Consider the following 24,720-nt stretch of genomic DNA (forward strand, 5'->3'; position numbering starts at 1 on the left):
CTGCTCCCCAGCCTACCCACTCCTGCTTCCTGGCCATGCCATTCCCCTGTACTGGGGCATATAATCTTCGCAAGACCAAGGGCCTCTCCTCCCATTGATGGCCGACGAGGTCATCCTCTGCTACATATGCAGCTAGAAACACGAGCTCTGGGGTTACTGTTTAGTTCATATTGTTGTTCCTCCTATAGGGTTGCAGACCCCTTCAACTCTTGGGTACTTTCTCTAGTTCCTTTATTTGGGTCCTGTGTTCCATCCAATAGATGACTGTGAACATCCACTTCTGTATTTGCCAGGCATTGGCATAGCCTCACAAGAGATAGCTATATCAGGGTCCTGTCAGCAAAATCTTGTTGGCATATGTAATAGTGTCTGGGTTTGGTGATTGCTTATGGGATGGATCCCAGTGTAAGGACCAGTATTAGGTCTTATAGACCAACTTCCCATACTTCCTAGGAAAAAGTGGGTACTTACTCTTAAACTTAACTATGCCTCGAAGAAGTATCTCCTGTATGCTCACCATACTGTACTGCCTTCTCTGATAATTTACTTCTTTTCATTTAATAACCTTCAAGATTCTTGAACCTAAGGACTTGGTAATTAAATACCTATTAAACACAAACTGTATGTATATATGATAAGTTGATAATTATCTGATCAATATAATTCATTCTATCTTCAAAGTTATCTAGTCTAATGAAGTGAAAAAATTCAACACAATATACATGGTTTTGTCATAACACACAGAACTACCATGCAGTCCAGATTAGGGTCCCAGAATGGAAATCTTGGGAAAACTCACAACTGTTTTAATCTATGAAGGAAGATGAGAAGTTTGTAGAAAATGCAAAAAGGTGATTACAGCTTCAGTTGAAATCAAATGTCTAATTATTTCTTTTGTTTGGAGAATACATACACAGAAAACAATTGCATGAAATCAGGTGGTAAAAAGATTGAGCTGGAGAGATTCAGTGAGCCTGAATTTAGATCGATTATGTTTGACAAATGGAGAATATAGGATTAGTTCTCAGGTACCACAGAATTACCTGAAAGGGAATAAAAGGGTTGATGACGTGACTAGATTCACACTTCATAAAAGTGACTAGCAGTGCTGTAGGATCGGTTAGAAAACAATGGTGGAACCTTAATGGTGGGATCATGTGTGAATAGAGAAGATTCAATGCATTTAAAATACAGAGACAGTAAAAGGAACAGAACACACATATTGGAAATGAAAGGGGAATTTCAGATAACTCTGAAATTTGACTTAGACCACAGACTAGATGGAGTTTTATTCTTCATGAGACAGAGAACAGGAGGAAGAGAGCACATGAAGGATATTTGAGCTGAGAAGGTGTCTGTTATTTTGAACCACTAAGATGTAGATGTTTGTGGGACATGGAAATCTCTTTTGGGTTCACACTCTGGAACTTGGACTTCTCTGTCAGAATACAAAGAGTGTTGAAGTCACCACTCATTCCACAAGTGTGTAGTTCATCTCTGCTGTGTTAGATAGTATGCATGTTAGTCACACAGAGATAGGAATTAAGTCTGTAGGATTTGCCATCAAATGTATAAAACAAGAAGGTCACACATGAAACCTTCTAACATATAGGCAATTGTGAGACCAGATTAGAACTATTTCAAAGTAGGCCAAGAAAAAGTTCCCAAAGAACAATGAACAAACTATTAAGGGGAAAAGGTGTTTACAGGAACAGACACACTGGAAAATCAATATACTAAAACAGTTATAGCAAATAATGGCACAGAGTTGGGTGGCTGGAAGGGTTAGGACTGAATATAGACATTTGGAAGGCAGGAGCTCAGAAATCATAGTATTCTTTACTTCCTCCGTAATTTATTCAATTTTATTTACAGAGTTCCTAGTTTGTGTCAAGACTTCGATGATTTAAAAACATCAGTTTCTGAAGCCACAGGATAGGTGTCAGGCATAAGACTGAGAGCATAGAATTAAGTAAGCAGTTGCAAGTTATGGGAAGAAGAAGGAGGAGGAGGAGGAGGAGGAGGAGGAGGGCTGGTCAGAACGACAACAGGACCCACTTGGAAATTCCAGATGTTTCATCATTGAAGAAATTCACGGAGGATTTGGGAGAAGAAACTATCAGACATCCCTTTGGTCTCAAATGAGAGCCTCTGCAGCTCCTCAAATGGTTGTCATTTCTCTTTGTTGTGAAACATTTAATTCTTCTCATTCTTAAAAAGATGTAAAGGAGGGCAGGCGTGGTGCGACCTTCTGACAGGTTGAGCTGTAGTGGCTCACTGGCCGGTCCAGGTGGTAGGAATAAAGACATGTGTTAGTTACCACGACTGACTATAGCAATCACTCGGAACAAGTGAATCCCTCCAGCCTCTCAAGCACAGCTTTTGCTGTGAGTTTCAAGCAATCATAGAATCTTTGAGGTTTGATTTCTTCCAAGACGGCAAAAACAAACAAAATACTGGTCTGGTCTCGCTCTTCTTGCTCAAGATCTACATCAAAATCTCGTCTCATTTGCTTTCCAAGTCTCGATGCTGAAGCTGATCTGTCTCTCATTCAAGGAAGCACAGGCTGAGTTCTAGGTCTCATTCCAGATCATATGCCGCAGCTCATAACAGAGAAAGGAATCACCTCCGAGTATATCAGAATTGAGATTTCCAAGGTCACAACAGAGGATACAGGAGGCCTGTGGGCAAAACCGAGGCTTTTATTCATGGGGCCAGTACAATCAAGGTGGCTATGAAAACTACTGTTCCAATTGGCAGAATTACCAGCATATAGCCCTCATCGAGACTGTTCTCAATCCAGATACCCAAAGAGAAGGTACCCTTCACCACGGTTCAGGAGCTGTTCTAGAAACTCTAACTCATCCTCTGATATGTCAAGACGCTCCTCATTCCCCAGTCATCCTCAGACCACAGCAGAATTGAGCTGTCTAAGCGCCAAGTCTACAAAAGAGAAAATGTCCTCTTCCAGATAGCCAGCCACTACAGGAAGCTGGTGATAGCCAGGGATATGAGGATATGAGATATTCTCTGGAGGCACTTCTCAAGATATAAAAGGGTCTAAGAGAGCAAAACCACGGCCAGATGCCACCACCTATGGTGCTGGTTCTGCATCACGAGCCTCGATTTCTGATCTGAGTCCCTGAGCCAGAAGCCCTGTTCTTAAAATCCCCCTCCAGTCTATGGTGGTTAGGCAAAGGTCACCACATCTTAGCCCCCTGCCAATCCCTAGTCCTCCACTTTCTAATACATCCAGGTGAGTTTATCTATGTCAGGTGGCTCAGGATATCAGTCTGGAGCACACTAGGTCAGTTCCACCATGGCTCTGGGTCTTTGAGTCCATCCAAAAAGAGCCCTGTGGGTAAGAGTCCACCAGCCACTGGCTCTGCATGTGGTTCATCTCAGAACGAGGAGAGCGCTGCTTCGGGAGGAGCAGCATACACACACACACAAATGTACCTGGAAGAGCAAAAGGCAGAGACCAGGAAGAATAAAAAACAGAAACAAATATTGCTGAAGAGAAGCTGCGGGAGAAAAAGGGCTTCTCTGATGCAAAAAATGAAATCTGATCCATTTGTTTCCTAAACGGACACCGAGAAGCCCTTCGAAGCAGCCAGTTGCCCAAAAGGTATAAGTTCCAGGATGACGTTGAGAAGATGGCTGACTTCCAGAAGAAGGAGACGGATGACCAAGATAAGGACAAAAATAAAAGTTTGATGGTGAGCCCAGATTAATGTCTAAAGTCATAGCCAATGCAAACAAAAACCAGGAAGAAGTCAGGCAAGAGGGAGAGCCTGCACGCAGGGAAGGAAAAGACGCAGGAAGCAGAGGAGCTGGGGAAGAAGCCTTTCACAGAAAGATCCTGAAATGAGGTGTGTGGAGCATCCAAGAGGAGCAAAAGTGAGCACAGGAGCTTTTTGCCAGAAAAGAGTTTCCCGGTGACTGCACACAAGGAGGTCCAGGAGAAAAGTTCGCCTCCTCCCCCAAGAAAGACCTCTAAAAGCAATGACAAGCTGGGAAACAAAGAAGACATTTCCTCAGGGAAGTCTTCCTTTTCCATTACTAGAGAGGCCCAGGTCAATGTCCGGATGGACGCCTTTGATGAGGACCTTGTATGACGCAACGGCTTATTTGGCTCAGGAATGAATGCTTTGTCAGGATCTAATTCGTAGCAACAAAAGGAACAGGAGTATCGTTCCATTTTCCAGCACATACAGTCAGCTCAGTCTCAGCATAGCCCCTTAGAATTGTTAGCCCAGCATATAGTGACCATTGTTAAAGAGCATCACTTTGGATCCTATGGACGGACATTGCATAAAGGCCTTCCAAACTATCTAAAGAGAAGAAACGAACACGAAGCAGCTAAAACTTAGAAAAGCCCAGAGGTACACAGGATAGACACCCCCCCGGCCCCTCCCCCAGTGTATTCAGAAAACATGGTCTGACTGCTCAGCATAGCATGGTGGTTTGATTTTATCAAGCATTTCCTAAAGTTAGTTCTAAATACCAGTTGCTTGAGATGCCTTCTCTAACAAATTATGAGTAAATTTATTAAAATTAAAGACATTCTGAAAATGGGAAAAATGCTAGACCATTTTTTTGGAAAATATACGATAAATTGTCATTTAAAGGTTTTGTGAAGGCCAAAGTGGGAGAAAAATCCGGAATTTTTAGAGTTGAGATTCTAACCCAACTGAACACACAATTTTAACAGAGTTGGGAGATTTGTATTAAACACGTTAGGTAATTCTTTGGAATTACTCTGGCAAATAGTAGCTCAAGGTGACTGGACACTCTGTTCCTCTCTGAGTGATGATAAGTAAAAGTGGTTTAAAATGGCAGTCTTTAGGTAAAGACACTTGTTTTGTAATAAACTACTTTGAAGATGAAATCCTTCAAATATGAAGGAAGACTATGCTTGTCAGAAAACAGGTAAAGTTATGATAAAGTTATGAATTCAGGTTGGTGAGGATGAAGATTTGAAAATGTGGGGACTAATGTGAAATTCCCTGACATTTCAGTCCTTGGTACTCCACTATAAGATATTTTAACAGTAATATCAGTTATTAGATGGAGAATTAAAGCATAGCACCACTTGTACGACGTGACTCGTTTTTAAAAAATTTAGTGCTTTTTTGTATGTATATTTTCCTGTATTCTTTAAAATAGTGTTCTTTCTGATTGAAACTATATACAGTGTGTACTCAAACACATTTACATGTCCTTTGACACAATAGACAATTGCACAGTTGAAGGTCACAGTTAAGAGTAGTGGCCTATGAGTGTCAGTTGTACATCATTCCTGGACCAAGATACATAATCATGGTTTTCATTGCAATTTCAGGTGGCTTCTGCTTATTTCAAAGACTTTCACCTTCTGCTAATTGGAGTCATCTGTTTAGCAACATCAATAGAAAAATGGAATTTGCACAAGAGGATCGCTCTGAGGATGGTGATGATGGTGGGGGTAAATCCAGCTTGGTGAGTATTATGTATACAGCACCCACATTATATCCTAACCACATGGTTGTGTGCCCAGCAAAATTTAAGTAAGTAATGCAGGAACTGCCTTGGGCAGCAGGATAACCATGAAGGTGGTGTGAAGAGTGCTTGAGGGGTAGGAGGGAAACAGCAAATAGTTTCCTTTTAGTGCAGGTCAAATTTCAGGGAGATTGGAAGAGATGCACACAACGCTCTCAGCTTTAACACACCACTGGAGTCAAAGATGAGAGACGCCTTGAACCCCAGCACAGGAGATTGATATACTTCAGAGTAGATTTCAATTCCATCTTGTTTATTTGGCTGATTACACATTCAAAACTCATTCAAGAGCATCCTTTATCAACAGGGAGGATGTTAAGAACCAAAGACAAAGACATTACTGACAGAATACAAATCTGTGCAGGAAAATTTCAAGGTGAACACATTTTTCTTTTCAAATCAAGTGTTGCAAAGTGAAACAATCAATTGAGAATTTTCTTCCGTACGCGAAATTACTCATTTGACTGATTCCCCTTCACTGAAATGAATGTTTTTCATTCCATTGAATTAATTAGTTATTTGGGTTCTACTCCACCTCTTGTTATGAACACGAACATCAGCTAAGGAACACTTCCAGTGTCATAATAATTTGCATAATGCTTTACTTTAAAGCCTTAGGTGGTTTTTCTCCTTCTTATCATCCTTTGGAAAATATGGAAATAAATTGACTTCTGTTGCATAATTTCTTCAAGGGCATAGGAGACTCTGTGTAGAGCAAATTTCTGTAGAGCAAATTTCTTTGCTAAAATACTAATACTATGCATGTATGTTTATGCACAATTCTCTGTGTATATATGGCACATCTGAGACAAACATGACAAAATATATTACTTAGAATTTTATCTTATGAATATAATTCTCTAAAATATATTTATTATGTAAATATGTGGAATAGTACCTTTTCCTCTTGGGTACTGTCTTAGGGTTTCTATTCCTGCACAAACATCATGACCAAGAGGCAAGTTGGGGAGGAAAGGGTTTATTCAGCTTACACTTCCATACTGCTGTTCATCAACAAGGAAGTCAGGACTGGAACTCAAGCAGGTCAGGAAGCAGGAGCTGATGCAGAAGCCATGTAGGGATGTTCTTTACTGGCTTGCCTCCCCTGGCTTGCTCAGCCTGCTCTCTTATAGAACCAAGACTACCAGCCCAGAGATGGCACCACCCACAAGGTGACCTCCCCCCTTGATCACTAATTGGATCTCATGGAGGCGTTTCCCCAACTGAAGCTCCTTTCTCTGTGATAACTCCAGCCTCCGTCAAGTTGACACAAAACCAGCCAGTACAGGTACCATAGAAATCTTTTCCTTGGTCATTGTTCCAGGAGAGAGGACACTGCAGTGTGCAGTTAGGCAGGACTCCTGTTCATTACATCGTTATTTGCCTCTTTGGTTTAAGGCATTTCTACCAGTAGAAGCCTCACATGATGCTAATTTTTTTAACATGGAAAAAATTATACATTCTCTATATACTACAAGTTAGTATAGTTTTAGATTTTAATGATAGTATAGTTACAGTTTTTATTTTTTTAAATTAAGAGTAAGTTCTGTTTAAGCATATTTCTAAGATGTTTTATGTTGTTTCACACATAAAAATATTCATCATACTCAAAATATTCATCAACTTAAGTTGGAAACACGGTAAAGAATTGTTTATATAGAGCTAATTTTTTTAAAAGGTGATTATATAATTAGCATGTCATAGAAATATCTCCTTCTGAATGATTTTTGGCAACTCCTATCAGATCAAACCCCTATTCCTGCTCAAATATCATGGTGAAGTTTTATAGAAATGGTTTAAGTCCCAAAGTCTTAGATGTGTTATTTTAAGGATGAATTACTCTATGTATAAGAAAAGACAAGTAATAAATCTAATTCTTGACAACAGGAAGGAATGCTAGGTTCAGGAGATCATAACTAATAGAATCTATAGAAAATTCTCAAGCTTCATTTTAGCAAGTGATTGTAGCCATTTTCTCCACCCACTATATATTGAACCAGGAGAATGAATGAGTGAAAGGGAGATTTATAAATAGGAATCTTGTTCCTACTTCCTTTTGCTGCACAAACAGAAAAATGGTCCAAAGGTGAAACAAAAGCAGGGGATTCTCTTGGGTGGATGGCCCCTTCCTCTTCCTTGGGTCTAGAGACAAGTAGCTTATTCATTAAAAAAAAAAAAACTCAAGTATTAGGGTAACACTCAAGCTGTTTTGCTACGTACTAATTTGCAGTTAGGTGTACATTTAAGTTATTATCTGATTTTGAAAAGAATGTTCTCCTTGTACCCTTAAGGGGCATATATCTTAATAACTTCCTACCTGTCTGTGTAAATACACTTGGAGTCCCCTGTCAGGGCAGAAACTTGACCTTCTGTGTTCTGAAGCACATTATTTCCAACTTGCAAACACTTGTGAAATAGTTGACTGTAGAGAGCTACATGAGCTCAGCTCCATAGCCCAGCTCCGCACTAAAGACCCTCTCGTTTCAGGCTGACGTTGGGGTTCATGAGCAGCACTGCCTTCTTATCTATGTGGCTTAGCAACACCTCTACTGCTGCCATGGTGATGCCCATCGTGGAGGCTGTGGCGCAGCAGATCATCAGTGCTGAAGCAGAGGCCGAGGCCACTCAGATGACTTATTTCAATGAATCTGCCGCCCACGGACTGGACATTGATGGTATCATGTATTGATATGGCCACAGTGGGGTCTAGTCATTTGGGCAGTAGGCATCAATTCAATAATGCTGGGATATAATTTTTGAATTAAGAATGCATAAATGCATGATATACATTTAGCCTCACTATTTTTGTAGTCTCCAGTATCTATCCAAATGAATTCTACAAATGCTTTACATTAAATTAACTATTGAGTATATATTCTCTGGCATAAAAAAGGAAGAATGCCTTTGTACCCTCTAGCCAGTCCAATGGAATGCTTTTATGTCCTTATCCAAAGACATCCAGGTTATTCTTCTTTCTCATGAATGGTTTTCCTGCATGCGTTATAGATATTTCATTCCTACATCCTACTGGGGTACAACACAGCATTAAATACCTTTGGTATTTCTTGCTCTGATGAACTGCTTGATGCAATGGAAGATGTTGCAGGATATTTGTGCTAATAAAAGAAGGATACTATATTAATATAAGGTGAACTTGTTTATTTTTAAATTTCAAATAATGCTTCTACCTTCTAATGCATACATACACATATGTACACACACATACTCATCATGTGTGCACATATGCAGACCCATTAATAGCTCTCTATTTAAAGGCCTTTCTTTCATTTAATATCTTACAGAAACTGTTATTGGACAAGAAACAAATGAGAAAAAAGAGAAAACAAAACCAGCTTCAGGGTAAAGACTATTGATATTTAATAAAGATTTTCCAAATTACATTTTGATGAAATTACAAACTGGGTCAATTTATGTTTCAGAAGCAGTCATGACAAAGGGAAAGTGTCAAGAAAGATGGAGACAGAAAAGGTACGTTACATGTGATTCTTCCTGAATACTTGTACATGAATTATAGTCATACCCTAACTGGATGCATGCCTATTTTAAAATGTTACTTCCTCATATAAAATTAATTTGTATAAAAAGCCCAAGTGTGGTATGATGGTTTGATATGACTTCCTCAATAGATATCCAGATAAGATTTTAGACTTTGTAAACTCACATCATTAATTTTTTTCCTTCTAGTAGAATTGTGGTGATGGTGATTAGCCAACTGAATTTTAAAGAAATGTTTCTGCTCACAGAATACTGTTTCAGTTCTTACTAAATCTTGTTGACTCATCCCTCTGGTTCTCATTAGCATCATCTGTTTCTTCAGACCGCAGACTTAGAACACCCTTTTTCACATACTTACAAGTGAGCCTGTAATTTTAGCGTTCTCACTGCTACTAAAATTTCAATGTGGAATTCATGAGTTGCTTCTGTCAAATCCAGGCAAAAGAGTTGCAGCTGTTGTAGGCATTGAGGAGAGGAAGGGGACCTTAGAAAACCGCTCCATATAATGCATTTCCTTCAAATAAATCAATATAAAAACACTGCAATGCACTGCACCAGGAGCAGAATTTCTCAAGACAGATGAAAATAATCCTACTTATAAGTAGTCCTACAGTAACCATGGCATTAAGAAGAGGAGAGCAAGGTATATATTTCCTCTTTGGGCTGCCTAATACATTAGCATGCAGCTCAGTGGGGAAAGGAACGTTATTGCTCCTAGAAATTTCAAGGAAAGAATGAGTTCTCTGGAAAGAGAAAATAAATGCAAGATAAGGTTTAAACCATTAGCTGTGTCTACCTGAAGGTTTTTATGAAAAAATTCATGTTTGTGAAAACATTATTATCTTTGAGGATAGAAATATTCCCTATAAAACATTAAAAATTAAGTGAGGCAGGTGTGTTATAGAAGCGTACATTAGAAAATAAACTTTGTATACGCTCATGAAGCCTAGCAAGTCTAAAGAGAAGGGGTAAAAAATTTACACACAGCCAGTAACTTCCTTAGGAATATCTTTAGCAAGCTAGCTTTCTGGTACCATGCCTAAATTTTAAGTTCAAATTGATTTGCTATCCAATGTGTTCTGGGCTTTGTAGGGAGAGATGTTACAAACAGACTACTCCTTAATATAAATATCTCAGAATCTAGGAAATGCAAAACAATGATATAGACACAAAAAAAGCTACAAGTTTCCTCCCAAAACCAAGCTTTCCAAAAGAGTAGCACAATTAGTTTAATGTGGACATATCATGGAGAAGGGGTATTAGATAAAGCGCTTGAGTCTGGAAAGAGGACAATCTGTAAGAGACGATTGCAAATTCCATGTCTATAAGAACAGGTCTACTGTATTCTGGTTTTAACCTCAGCATATCCATTATCTGAAACACAGTAGGAATTCAATATTTATCTTCACCAATTAAGGAATAAGTGAATATGAAGAGGTAAAATAGAAAAAGACACTCTAATCAAAGAATGCATTTATCAAAATTTCAACGTTTCAAAGCTCACAGCCATTGGGACGCCTCTGCTGTGCAGGTGCTAGAGAAGCCTGGCTAAATGCCTGGCCAGGCTAAGGGCAGATCTTTGAACCCACAGTAAGTTGGGAGGTTCTCTTGTGGAAAGAAACTGTGAAGCTAATGGGAAACATGGCAAATTCTACTCTGGGATACATTCTCTCATAACGTTGTGACACCAAAGGGACTGACTTGAGTTTTCTAATAAATCAGGCCCTGGCAACAAGAAAAAAAATTATAGAAAATGAATCCACTGCTCTAAACTATGAGAGGGTAGACTGGGCTGCAGTGGATTGAGATGGGGAACACAGATGGAGGTAAACTTTCCCATAAAAATAGGTAGGTAGGTGGGGGTATACTGTAGGCAATAAAGATTGCTATCTAAGTTTAGAAGAGAGAAGCAAAACTGTAAGTGCTGATGTTATATGGTCTTTCAGACCCTAATACTTTAAAATTCAGCTATAAGGGTTTTTTTTTTCCTGTAGAATAAGCTTTTAGGGAAAAAAAAAAGTGTTTTATATAGATGAAATATTTTTGGTTTCTCTTTGAGATTTTCATATGTGTATATAAAGTGTTTTGATCATATTAACTCCCACTTTTCCCTATTCTTCCCAAACTCCAACAGACCCATGTCTCCTAAATCCCTTCATTTCCTTCCCCCTTGTAACAATAAACCACTGAATCCAGTTAGCACTGCCTACAAGCATGAATGTAGGGCCAGTGCTGGAGGTGGAGCCTTACTGAAGGAAACCTTTCCCTTCTAGCAGCTATCAACTTCCAAAAGGTCTTCAGGGAAGAGTACGCTTCATGAATCCCTCCCCCATCCACTATGAAATTTGTACTGGCTTGATCTTGTGTCGGTGTGTGTGCGTGCACACATGCACACATGTATGCACATGTGCATGTAACTCACAACTGGCCAAAAGGGAGAACATACATAACTAAACATAACTAAAGGGCAAGTTTCCATGCTGTACACCAAACAGGGAGATTATTTTCCCCACAAGGTTCTCCTCTCACTATGGGGCAAGGCCTAAGCATTAACAGGCATCTACTGATGTCCACAACTGTATCATCCTGAGTGAGGTAACCCACTCACAAAAGAACACAGATATGCACTCACTGAAAAGTGGATATTAGCCCAGAAGCTTGGAATACCCTAGATACAATTCACAAACCATATGAAACAGAAGACAGAAGAGCAAAGTGTGGACACTTTGATCCTTCTTAGAAGAGGGGGAAAAATACTAGTTACAGAGACAAAGTTTGGAGCAGAGACTGAAGAGACCATCCAGAGACTGCCCCACCTGGGGATCCATCCCACATATAATCACCAAACCCAGACACTATTGTGGATGCCAACAAATGCTTGCTGACAGGGGCCTGAGAGGCTCTGCCAGTTCCTGACAAATACAGAAATGGATGCTCACAGCCTACCATTGGACTAAGCACAGGGTCCCCAATGAAGGATCTAGAGAAAGGACCCAAGGAGTTCTTAATTGGTTTGCAGCCCCATAGGAGGAACAACAATATGAACTAACCAGTACCCCCTCCCCCAGAGCTCCCAGAGACTAAACCACCAACCAAACAGTACATATGATGGGACTCATAGCTCCAGCTGCATATGTAGCAGAGGATGCCCTAGTCGGTCATCAATGGGAGGAGAGGCCCTTGGTCCTGTGAAGGCTCTGTGCCCCAATGTAGGGGAATGCCAGGGCCAGGAAGTGGGAGTGGGTGGGTTGGTGAACAGGAGGAGGAAGAAGGGGATAGGGAGTTTTCAGAGGGGAAAACCAGGAAAGGGGATAACATTTGAAATGTAGATAAAGAAAATATTTAATAAAAAGAGAGAGAGAGAGAGAGATAGAGAGAGAGAGAGAAAGTGATGGTTAAGTGGCTATCTCATGAATTCCGCTCTGCTCTCTAAACACACCTGCAATATTTTTAGAGAAAGGAACTAGAAAAACAAATGCTGATCCCAAAGAACAGCAGCATCAGCATCCATAGGTGATACTCCACGGGTCTCATGTGACAGCTAGGAAACCAAACATCACTTATAGCACTTTCATAAGAAATGAGTTCCAGGCATCCAGTAATGAAATTGTAGTCACTAAAGGAAGAAGCCCCCAGTTCTTCGCCTCTATGTAGAGCCTGACCATTACTCAAGACACAGCTAGCTTTCTATACTCTCTCAATCTCCAGACCTCCAGGCAACTTTGGATGAAGAAAATTGAAAACTCAGTACATTTTTATGAGAAATAAAGATAATTGTTTTCATTCATTGAATTTAACCTGCTGCTCAAAGGGAATACGTTTGAGAAGAAAATATCCTTGAACAAATTGCATCAAGCTTTTAATTAGGGGTTGTTTAGTCTGGGGGTGAAAATTCTTATGGCTGGAAATTAAATTCTAGAAGACAACACTTCTTAATGCTTGCCAGAAAATTCATAGTCTGGTAAACATAGCAATAAATACAGTTCTTAATAGTAGGAACAAATCTCCTTAGCTCTGCCAAAAAAGGCAATTTAGAACACCTGGCCCCAGTTTAACTACATAATCGGTACTTTAGCTTAAACTACAGTGGCTCTATAGACATACAAATCTTCTCTGTTTTTTCCCTATCCCTTGCCTGGGTGAAATTCAGTTTACAAAGGGTTTTATGAAGATTTAAATAGGCTAAGTTCCTCAACCAGAATGACCTTAACTTTCTGGTTTTCCTGTATCACCTTTGTGATGGAGACACTTAGTCAATGAAAGGTCTACTATTTCCCTCTACTCAGTACTGTAGCTTGTGGGGACAAGGAAGAGGGAAGTAAAAGATACATGGAGTTCTTATGATTGTCCTGGGCTTAGGTCTACTCAGATTTTTTTTCCATTTCATATTTAACTAGTTCTACTTTACTACGAATATATGCAAATGTGTGATTATTCATAATGTTATTATTTATTTATTTTCTATACTATTTACAGGTATATCCTTTATCATTTCTAATTCATTTTCCTTGTACTTTGAAACCTTAGTTTTTCTTTGAAGTTGATTTTATTAGTGTTACAAAGTTAGTAAAGTCTAGAACTAGATTATACTTCAGAGAGGAGTCTTTTGGTGTTGCCATCTCCACTTTTTTGTTTAATAGAAAGCTACTTGCAATTCTTGAAGTATATTTTAGTAGTTGTGGATGCTCATGCTTTGATTTCTACTGCCCTCTGACTTGTTTTTCTCTGAGAAGTCAGCTGTCAGTCAAAGTATCATGACTTGTAGGTGATCTTTTCTTATCAGTTACTTTAGAGATGTGTATGAGTGTGTGTGTGTGTGTGTGAGAGAGAGAGAGAGAGAGGGAGAGAGAGAGAGAGTTTTTAAGAGTATTGTTTGATATTAGTATATTCTTTCTGAATCTCTGTTGTCTCTTCCAAAAACTGTAACTCATCAATCTTCTGCAGCTTTGTCCTAATCAGGTCTGCCTCTCCCTCCAATTAAATACATTAAGTAAGCTTGTCTTTTAAAAGTGCTGACATCTCGTTCATTTTCTTCTTTGGTGGACTTGAGGATTATTCACAAATAACTTAAGTAAACTCTCTAGTTCAGCAGTTCCTATTTAAGCTATTTCTAGTTCATTGATGAACCTCTTCTCTGAGTTTTAAATTATATTTTAAAACCCCATTTGGTATACTAATATTTTAAAGCTTTCCAAGAGCTCATTAACAATGAATAAACTTACTTGTATCCTATAGCTTTAGTTTCCAATGACTTCATGGGTTGCTTTCTTCAGGTTTGCTTGCTGGCCTTTTTCATGCTGTTACCCAATTTTCTTGCATGTGTCATGCTTCCAAACACTGAAATGCTAATTTTCCTTGAAATCTCCACAGGAGAGAAAAATAATCTGAGTTCAGGGTTGCAGCTGCCTACAGGAGTTTTCAATTATATTACCATATTTCCCTTAACACATAAGTAATGACAATTTATGCTTTGAAGTGCTTAGGATAGGAGTCTTTCAGTTGCATTGTACTGTTCTTTTGCTTAACTTGGCATTTCCTTCTCCCTACTGTACAGAGGATATGGGCATTATGAATGTTTTCCTACCCTCATCCCTTGCACAGCTGGCCCTGGGCATTATCTTCCATTCCAAATTCTCTTTGTAACAAGATAAACGAAATCTCTTGAGCAAAGTCAGACGCATCACTTTCTAATATTAAACTCACTTGCACTATAGTTTATGGTTAATACAGATTTCTTCTTTCATACAATTTAGTGAGCTATTTTTCAAAAGGGTGTTTAATATTTTTAATTTAAGATTGTTAAACAGGGAGGTGGAATTGTTATGATACAAAATAGATAATATGCTATTATCTATATATTATTTCAGTCATTTTTACCACTAGAGAAAGAACATTTTTTAAAATCTAGTGCTACATATATTTTTTTCTTACCTCCAAAGTCACAAAGGAAGCTTCCAAATGTTTCGCATTTAACTTAATACAATTTTGTAAGTAAATCCTGTACCATGAAAAATCATAATTTAAAGCATTGCTGAAAAAAATAGCTTATTTTCACACTGAAAAGCCTTCCTGCCCTGAATGCTAAATTTTGAATACTGATCTGTGCATCTCACTATTGCTTTATAAGCTGATATTCTCATTTGTAATATGAACCATAGTCTTTTAGCAGCTTCAAAGAATGGAAATCCTATTTCAAAGACCATTCTTGATCATTTCAGTTTTATTGGAACCCCGAGTTCCCCAGACTATCTCTGACTAGATCTTCAATAAATAGATCTTCAAGAAGAGTTCTCACCAGAAAGTATGAGAAGATTCCTCTTTTACCTTTCACTCTACTCATCTTCTCATTAGTTACATTCTGTGACTTCTTTGCAGAAACAGTTTCCTTGAAGAAATTATTTTAAACCATAGGTACGTCATGAAAAGCCAAGCTTAATTAAAACTAAATAGCATTATCTGTTATCCACTTGACTGAGCACATGCAAACTCAATAAGCAAACAAAATGAAGCCCAGTGTTTTCATATCTCTGAGCATTTGACCTCCCACTCCATTTCTGCTTCTTTCGTTATATGATGTGTTGACATATGAGACATAAAGCTACCATGTTTAATCTGTCCATTCTTTATTAGTAAGTAGTAATTCACTAAAACAACAGCAACTAAGGGCTTGGCCTGAGGTAATGCACACAGCAAGAAAGCACTCTACCTCTGAGCTTATCCCCAGGCTAAATTTCTCTTTTATTAGCAGACAAGTTCTTACTAAATTGCCCAGGGTTTCCTTGAACTCACTATGTAACCAGAGACCTTCGCTCAACCTTCTAGGTAGATTGCATTACAAGCCTACACTATATTTTTGCTGCTGTTTTAATAGAAATATGTATATCAGACCTTCATAGAAATGACAAGTTAAACAGGCCAATTTACCTCCACTCTCTCTGGATGAACAAATAGACTGCTTTGTCCATGATCACAATCAGTTTTATAACTATAAAGGTAAGGAACGAAATGAAAGCAGAATCATTTCAGAAGCTGGAATGCAAATAAATGGTTAGACAAGACTTGGGTACCAGTGAGCACAGAATTGCTAATTAGTATTGAAGAAAACCAGTAGAACAATTTAAATAGTGTAGTTTTAAAAGTATTTATATTGCAACGGGAGGGGAGAGACAAACTTTGCTTCTGAAGTCATTAAATCTCCAAATATCTCTGAAAGTCCCCTTAGCTGCTACTCCATCAAGAAGTATCATCTTTATATAAGGCAGCTCAGAGAATAAAGAGTCAGGGATGGCTCTGAGTCAAGGGAGGAGATCATAGTGGAGCTATGGGCACCAAACAAAAGCTCCTACCCTGAGTACAGATAACCTGCTTGCTCCAATGCCCTCCAGGAATGTAGGAAGTTGGAACCTAGTTTCTATTCCACTGAGCCAGCAGCCTACGCTAATGTCCTCCAGGTGTCAGCAGACAGTAGTCCAGAAATGTCTTCCCTGGGGAATGCAATCAGCACAACAGAATAAACAACAGCATCCTGACATTAGACTTTTCTTAGAAAAGACCTGTCAGTGAAGCTTACAGCCAAGAGTGACTCCCAAAGCACACATGCAGAGCTTTGAAGCAGCATTTCGCTGACTTGAATATGAGCAGGCAACACCAAATTCCTAGGTATCTGAAGAAAGCCTGAGGCATGAAGAAGTTCCACACAAAAAGAAATCAGCTATGTGTAGGTAACAGTCAATGCAAGAAGGAAGAGGCAAATATGAGAAAGGAAAACATCATTAATATGTTTAGAGAGGTAAAGGAAGAAACTGCATTCATAAAACATAAACGGCATTCTGGAGAAGAGAAGGAGGAGACAAGAAATATACAATGCAAATAAACCTATGATGTTTAAGAAAAGGAAGATTTTTCAGAAGATGCTGTAAAGAGAAAATTCAGATGATGAAATATGAAGAAGCAAAAGCAAGCAAATAATAAAAAAAATTTAGGAAAAGAGTAGAGAACAGAGGTAAAGAATTTTGAGAAATATAAGAGAACTTCCATGCTGGAGAACAAAATATTTATCATTAAAATCCTTCTGGTGGCAACTGAGAAGCAGAAATCCGAGAGCTCAGAATACCATAGGTAGACAGTGGACTCGACAAGCTTTCACCTTTCAAAAAAGTAAAGGGAACAGAGACTATTTCCTTTTAAAAGATTTTTAAAAAAATACAGAGAGTTGAATACTTTTCTCTTGTATATAGGACTTTTATTCACCAGCAGTAAATGTCATCTTCGAGGCTTACTGGTGAATAGCTCACATTTCCTAGTCTGAACTCAGGCTGACTGGTTCAACTTAGCTGTTCTGGAAACTCCTCTCCAAGCTGGCAGATTCAAGCTGGCTTCTCTCAACTTCTCACCGAATTGTTCTGCTTGACTTCAAAGTAACTCTAGCAATTTGTTCGAACATTCTGGTCCCTTTTTATTCTCTGGCCTCAAGTGCCTCTGCTGACCTGCACTGCAGTGCATGGACTCTGGAAGGAACTCCACTCCACTGCACAGCACTCACTGCACTGACTCCCAACTGACTCAATGGACTGTCTGAGCTGCCCCCACTCCCCCTGAGCTCCTCTTAAATAGCTTTCTCCTGAAAGCTGGGCATATCCTATATCTGACTCATTCTGGCAGATCTTTCTCTGAGTCATCACTTTGTATGCCCCTTATCTTTCAAGTCACCTATGTACATCTGGACATATTTATCTGTTTAACAGCACATATAAACCTGCCTATGTAATCTCACAAAAGTCTCCTTTACTGTGTGACATAAGCACTCTTTCATTCATAACATAACCATGACAATGTCTTTCAGGCACCATGGCACAAGAGTCTTCCTGACATATCATATCTAATATTTCTAGATGCTTCACTTGTTTTTAACTCCTTCTTTGTTTTGTAATTCTCACATTTTCTCTGTCTCTGTATCTGTCTCTCTCCTTCACTCCCTCCTTCCCCCTCCTCTCTCTGGCTCTTATAAACATATATACAACACTCACCAAAATTCTCCACTATGAAGACATAGGGCTATGATATTTTTCATCCTGTATTTGCAAACATGTTTTCTCCTAGGCAGGGTTTTACTGTCTATTCTCAATGATTGAATCCAGCTTCTTCTTGTTCTGGTGTCAAACACTTGGTTCTAAATTCAAACCATCATCTTAACAGGAAACCAAAGATTAATTTGCTGTGAATTCTTTTCTTCCCCCATAATTTCATTACTCATTTTTCCTGGGTAACTAGTTAACCTCAGCATCCCATATCACAAAATAATGATAAATCTCAGATATGAGGCTCATGTAAACTAGGATGGGAATAATATGTGTCTTCCACTCTACATCAAAAACACTCTAATAAAGCTTGGATTTATATGATCATTCAGTGTATAAATCTATTTATTATGGGATTTGAATTGACTCTAAATTTTTCACCTCCTTAAATTCATAAAATCTACATGCATGTTATAATGTTCACACTAGCATTAATGATGCTTTTACATTCTTTATGTAGAAAAAGACTATGGCATCTCAATTTAAAATTATTTTTATTACATACCTGACAATAATTTCTAATCATTATGTTCATATATGCAAATATTTGTAGATCATCTTTTGTATAAAAGCTATATTTTTCTTTTTATTTTAAATCTGTAAGCTTTAATGTAAATGTGGAACTATATGTAAATTACATTTTCAAAAATCTACAACTATTACCTTAAAATGCCCAGATTATACATTAATTTTGGGTTATTGGATGTCTTTCTTGAAATAAAAAAAATTATTTAATACATAGGCCATAAGTTTCAGGTTCACACATAAGATTTTTTTAATGAAGTTTGCCATATTTTACATACCTTTTAAGGTAACTTTTTAATAGGAAAAAATGTCACATGGAAAATACAAACCATTATCATGTAGAAAATATAAGGCAAATAGAGTTTTTATAATTTTTTTTCTGTTGGGTAAAGAGTAGATACCTGTAGGGTCTGACCTTCACGTTAATTAAAAAGTAAAAGGTAAATTATAGTCCATAGCCCTGAACCCTGTCATGCTAAATGCCATTTCCACATCCATGTTGACTTTTAGAGAGCAGTCATTTTTCCTTATGATTTTGTGAAAAGGCCTTACACTGCCAATATCACAGATAGCCAGCTTCTCTGTATGGAATATCAATGCAACCTGTGTTGTGTGCTTTGTGAGTGGGAGTATATGTTGTTGCCGCCATTATATAAAATAATATGAAGGTATTTTACGAAATGAGCTGTAGAACTAACCTATGATTCATCAATACTTACAGGCATGTATCAAAAGAAGTTCAGTCAAGCAGATGATGTCTAGTTCCTAGAGTTCATTGTAGCACTACCACACAGTCAATATACATGGATAAATGTATTTTTAAGTGTGTTTTGATTACCATGATAGCTGGTGCACCTTCTTTTTAGCAATTCTTGGCTATTTCAAATGTGTTTCATCCACCTTAGTTGAAAAATTATCCATATGTATTAAAGTACATATGACTATAACCCTGGGTGTGGTGGCACACACCTTTAATCCCAGCTCTCTGGAGACAGAGGCAGGCAGAATGAGTTCGAGGCCAGCCTGATCTACAAAGTGAGTTCCAGGACAGCCAGGGCTACACAGAGTAACCCTGTTTTGAAAACCCATATATATATATATATATATATATATATATATATATATATATATATATATATCAAGTACTAATATACTTCCTAGATTTAATTGGTACTGCATATGAAGGAATCTAAACACATTCACAGTGCTTTATGTAAAAAGAAATCAACAAAGTTGTGTAGAAGAGAATGTTTAAGAATGTTTTAGGGAGGACAAATAATACAGAGCAAGGGCTACAACTCTGAGTTTTAAAGCAAGACAATAATTAAATTATACAGGTTTGTCACTCTTAAGCACTGACACTACATAATTCAGTTAACCTCCCTGCTTCTCCTGTCTTCATCTGTACCTTGGTATCTTGGTTTCTAGGCTTAATACTGCCCTCCTCACTATGATATAACATTTACATGGATAAATGTAGTTGAGGGAATCTGAGCTGCATAAGTATGGGAAAGTTGGGTTGAATATAAACAATCAAGTACGTTGCATGTGTCTGGTTGTTCAATCTTCTACCCTTGTGACTTTCCTGCCATGATAGAGTATAACCTGGAATTGAAAGCTAAGCAAACCTTTTCTCTGTCTCTGTAGTTTTTGTCAATATATTTTTTCACAAAAACAAGACATATGTTTTGGGTATAAAATTAGACCAGGCAGAAGCATTAAATGAAAGCACTAGATACCTACTTCAGAATATCACAATCAAAACTACAGAAAAACGAATACCCATGGGTACCTTACATGATCCAGTGTGTGTGTGTGTGTGTGTGTGTGTGTGTGTGTGTGTGTGTGTGTGTTCGCGCACACCCATGTGTGCATGTACATGCAGGCTATTTTGGAGCAGAGAGCAAGGAACAAGATTTCTGAGTCTATCTCTCAATGCTATGGATCAGAAAGATGAAAACATTTGGTTTCTAGAGTGATGCCTTATGAATATCAACCATCAAAGGGCCAAGGTAGGGAAAATCTCACAAAGATGTTAAGGAACTTATTGACCGTGTACCATCAATAATAGCAGAAAGCCATAGAAAGCATTGGAAGTTATGAAAAAGAGGGAAGAGATAAAGGAAGGATTGGATCAGAAACAGGAAATAAGCTTTAAAGAATGAATGAAATTGTGTTTGTGAAATATTTCAGTATTTTACTTATATGTTCATTATACTGTCCCATTTCTGTGGCTTACTCTTATGTGATTCCTATGCATTATTTATTATTTAACCCAAGATACAATAACAAAATACCAACAAAAATCTCATTTACCACAGTTAAGCCTAGACTCAAGGTCTGGCAGGGACTAGAGTCTTCCTGGGTAAGCACATTGTCACCTTTGTTGCATTTCAGTTGGTGAAGAGAAATCTTAATGTCTTCTTAATGTCTCCTCTTAAAGGGGCTTTGATCTCACTTTGTGTCATTAACTCTGATTACCTTCCAAAGTTCTGTCTTCAAACACCATCATGTATATGAAATAGAAGAACTAGGATACATTCATTACATAAAAAATGTTGTTTGACTACAAACTGTTCTCATAATGTCTTTTTTTTTTTTTATGAACAGAATGCAGTCACAGGAGCAAAATATCGGTCAAGGAAGGACCACATGATGTGTAAGCTCATGTGTTTATCTGTTGCTTACTCTTCAACCATTGGTGGGCTGACAACAATCACGGGTACCTCCACCAACCTGATCTTCTCTGAGCATTTCAATACGTAAGTAAAATCAGATTGATGATTCAACAAGTGGACAGCAAACCATAGACGAGATTCTTACCTGACTCAGCAAAGTCAGTGACTAAGTTGCTATGCAGGATTAGCTCTGTTTCCTATCACGATGTCTCTAGATTTGGAAATCTACCTTTGGATTGATGAGGACTATGTAGGAGCTGATAAATTAACATGTATTTGAAGATCCACTCTCTTGCTAAGCTAAGCTAAGCTAAGCTAAGCTAACATCATGATTTTGTAAAAATGCTTTACTCTGCTAATATCAGAGTCAGCATGCTTCTGTGATGGAATGGGGAAGCACTCCAATCTGAGCCTCTTACCAGAAAGTGAGTAAATTTCTCATCACAGCTTATTCAATAATGTGATAATCAGTTGATAGGAACATGCACTGCTGCATGAAATGCAGCAGATTTATGCAGAGTTTGGATATTGAGCACTTGAACATAAATGGGGAACTGTGAACATGGGCATCAACTGGAAGAGGCTGAGGTTGGCAACACCGAAAAAGAAAAATTGAAGAATTAAGTAGCTACCAGGGATAAACGCATTAGAATATCCTACTGATATGTGAATGAATAACTGAAAGATTATAGTTGTGATACCAGACCACTACAAACCTTGAGGAATCTCCAGTTTCAACCATGGTAGTGTTCTAGTTATATTTAAATGAGTTAAATACTATAACTTTTTAGTTAAATTATAAAATCTAACTAAAAAGTAATTCCTCCAAGATGTAATTTTTCATATGTAAAACAGTCACGTTTTGGAAACGTACTGTGAGAGTTAAATGTGTAAGTAATGCTAAAATATTTTGCATTATGTAAAACTATTGAAGAAATAGTTAGAAATGCATGTTTTTCTTTGAGAGCGCAGAAGCAAGGTCTATTTCAAGAGTCCTAATGTACTAGAGGAGATTATATACTTGTCAGAGTGCTAGGAGAAGAGTGGCCTTTAAGAAGCCCAAGAAGAGGAGGCAGGCCTTGTTCATAAACAGTAGGGTTCAGAAACAGGGAATTTCACTCCAAGAACAGAGCTCTAGGCTCTCTTGACCCTCTCAAATAGTTTGTAAAATTCTTGCGTACATAGCTTCTCCAACAAACGCAAGGCTAAGAATGCCAATCCCCATTCTACAAAGAGTGGCATCTTGTGTACTAAGAACAAGGATGTAGAAGTTCAGGTTCGATGTTGAAGACCTTTGTGTATATTTAATGTTTCTGTGATTATACATCCATCATACATTTGTTTTAATTTATATATCTAGTATAAAGATATACTTATGTTATTTTTATGTTATTTTAATGTTATATGTTATATAGATATGTTATAAAGATATATTTATGTAATTTTTATATTTTTCAAACAGTATATTTTGATCATGTTTTTGCCCAGTTCTCAACTCTTCCCAGGTCCTTCCCAACTATCCTCTCTCTCTCTCTCTCTCTCTCTCTCTCTCTCTCTCTCTCTCTCTCTCTCTCTCACACACACACACACACACACACACACACACACACACCAAAAACCACAAAAATGAAAATCAGAACAAAAAAAATGCAAGAAAGACAAAAAAATACCAAAAGAAAATACAAAGACTTTTTAAAAAGTACATTTTCTTATGGTTAACCTTCTTGTGGCTGGGCTTATTCTCTGCCCTGAAGTGTAGTTAATACATCCAATGGCATTTCATTGGAGAAAACTGATTTCTTTTTCCTATTAGGTATCAGTTTCAAATGGCTCCTTGGTTAGTGGTGGGTTTGTGTGTACTTCTCTTCAGTGATACTTCATAGGTCTTAGGAACAATTACTTAGAAAGGAATGTTTAAAAAGTATTTGATACATAAATGGACAACTTCTAAAATTTAATCTTGGGGGCTATATTCCACAAATAACCAAATTAAAAACTGGAAATACACCTGAATCATTTCTGCAGCTAGATTTGCACCCAAGATCAGGAAAAGAGATTTTTCATCTCAACCAGCTTTTCAAAATCCTCTTCCTAGTGTTGAGACCCAATTAAATGGTTTACCACAGGTAGTGTCAGAGAACAGCTGCTATATATAGAATGATCTAACAATTCTAATGAAATCTCATTGCATAGTTAAGTCCATGCTGAGTTTGCCCCTGCTCTTTGTGTTCCTGTGTAGTATATGAACTTTTTTTATTATTTCATCGTTTTCTTGATATTTTGCATGCATTACTCTATTTTTAAAATTGGGTCAAGAGACTTTTAACAATTTAAACAAATGTTTCAATAATTATTTTCATGAACTTAATGTCTCTAATCATGAAATTTGACTAAAGTTTCCTTTAAATTTATAAACCACTTAAAATAGGCCTAGAAATTCAGTGTTTTTCTTCAAAATGCTGTATTTACACTAATAAATATATGGAAGTCATGATTAGAATAAGGTCCAATTTACCAGTTGATATAAAATACTGTTATAAAATAAAATAGATAGGTACCTTTTACATGAATACATCTTTGCAAAATACAATAAAATCATAAAACTACATTGGGGCAATATTCATTCAATTTCATTGGGAAAATATGAGAAGCTTCGAGTTCGGCAGTATATGGTCCTTTTACCCATCCTTAGAGCTGGAGAGATACTCTGCTTCATTTAAGAACTCACTTAGATAAATACAATCTTTTCTTCTTGATACCATTTGCCATTATTCTAAGCAATAATAAACTTTCAATGATTTTGCCTTCCAATGCTAAAGGCTACAGGAAACTTGAATATCAGTAACTTCTGCCATTTTGATATTCAAAGCAAGGTGGCATCTTTCAAATGCAGTATTGGAAGAAAAAAAATGCATAACTTACTTTGAATTCTTTTACAGCTATTTACCTGTCTATTTATCTTCTACTTATTATCATCTATGTACCCATAAGTCCATATATCATTTTTGTAGGTAGCTTGAGAGATGATGAAAATAATAGAAATCATCATAATAGAAGTACAACAAAGCTTGGTCTTCATGTGGGTCTGCCAACACTTGGAGTGGGGGCTGTCTCTGACCTGGGCTCTGTTGCCTGCCTTTGTACCCCTTTCCCCTAGTTGGGCTACTTTGTCTGGAATAGTGGGGAAGTATGAGTTTAGTCCTGGTGAGACTTGATGTGCTAGGGAGGGTTGGTACCCAGCAGGGGTGAGGCTGCTCTGAGGAGAAGGGGAGGGGAAAAGGGAGAAGGGGAGTGGGAGGAGAGGAGGGAAAGGGCTGCAATCAGGATGTAAAAGTGAATGACTAAATAAATTAATGAAAAACTTTTGCAAAAATTGTCTTAAT

General features: G+C 37.8%; 1 protein-coding gene and 1 pseudogene across 2 annotated transcripts in view; both read left to right on the forward strand.

The window, feature by feature from the left end:
* The window catches only part of Slc13a1 (solute carrier family 13 member 1), a 77,120-nt gene that overhangs the window by 24,471 nt on the left and 27,929 nt on the right, over positions 1 to 24,720 (forward strand). Inside the window, exons 3-7 of one of the 2 annotated variants that reach the window (XM_029478626.2) lie at positions 5,345 to 5,481; positions 8,029 to 8,216; positions 8,844 to 8,901; positions 8,985 to 9,030; positions 21,270 to 21,421. In XM_029478626.2, coding sequence (XP_029334486.1) covers positions 5,345 to 5,481; positions 8,029 to 8,216; positions 8,844 to 8,901; positions 8,985 to 9,030; positions 21,270 to 21,421 — 581 coding nt within the window. Of the gene's footprint in view, positions 1 to 5,344; positions 5,482 to 8,028; positions 8,217 to 8,843; positions 8,902 to 8,981; positions 9,031 to 21,269; positions 21,422 to 24,720 lie in introns of both variants that reach the window. The other variant, XM_021165220.3, reaches the window with a different exon arrangement.
* On the forward strand, positions 1,396 to 4,471 carry LOC110296430 (thyroid hormone receptor-associated protein 3 pseudogene; annotated as a pseudogene).

The sequence above is a fragment of the Mus caroli genome, unplaced genomic scaffold (genome assembly GCF_978045245.1).
Source record: "Mus caroli unplaced genomic scaffold, Mus_caroli_1 scaffold_7, whole genome shotgun sequence".
Lineage (NCBI taxonomy): Eukaryota > Metazoa > Chordata > Mammalia > Rodentia > Muridae > Mus > Mus caroli.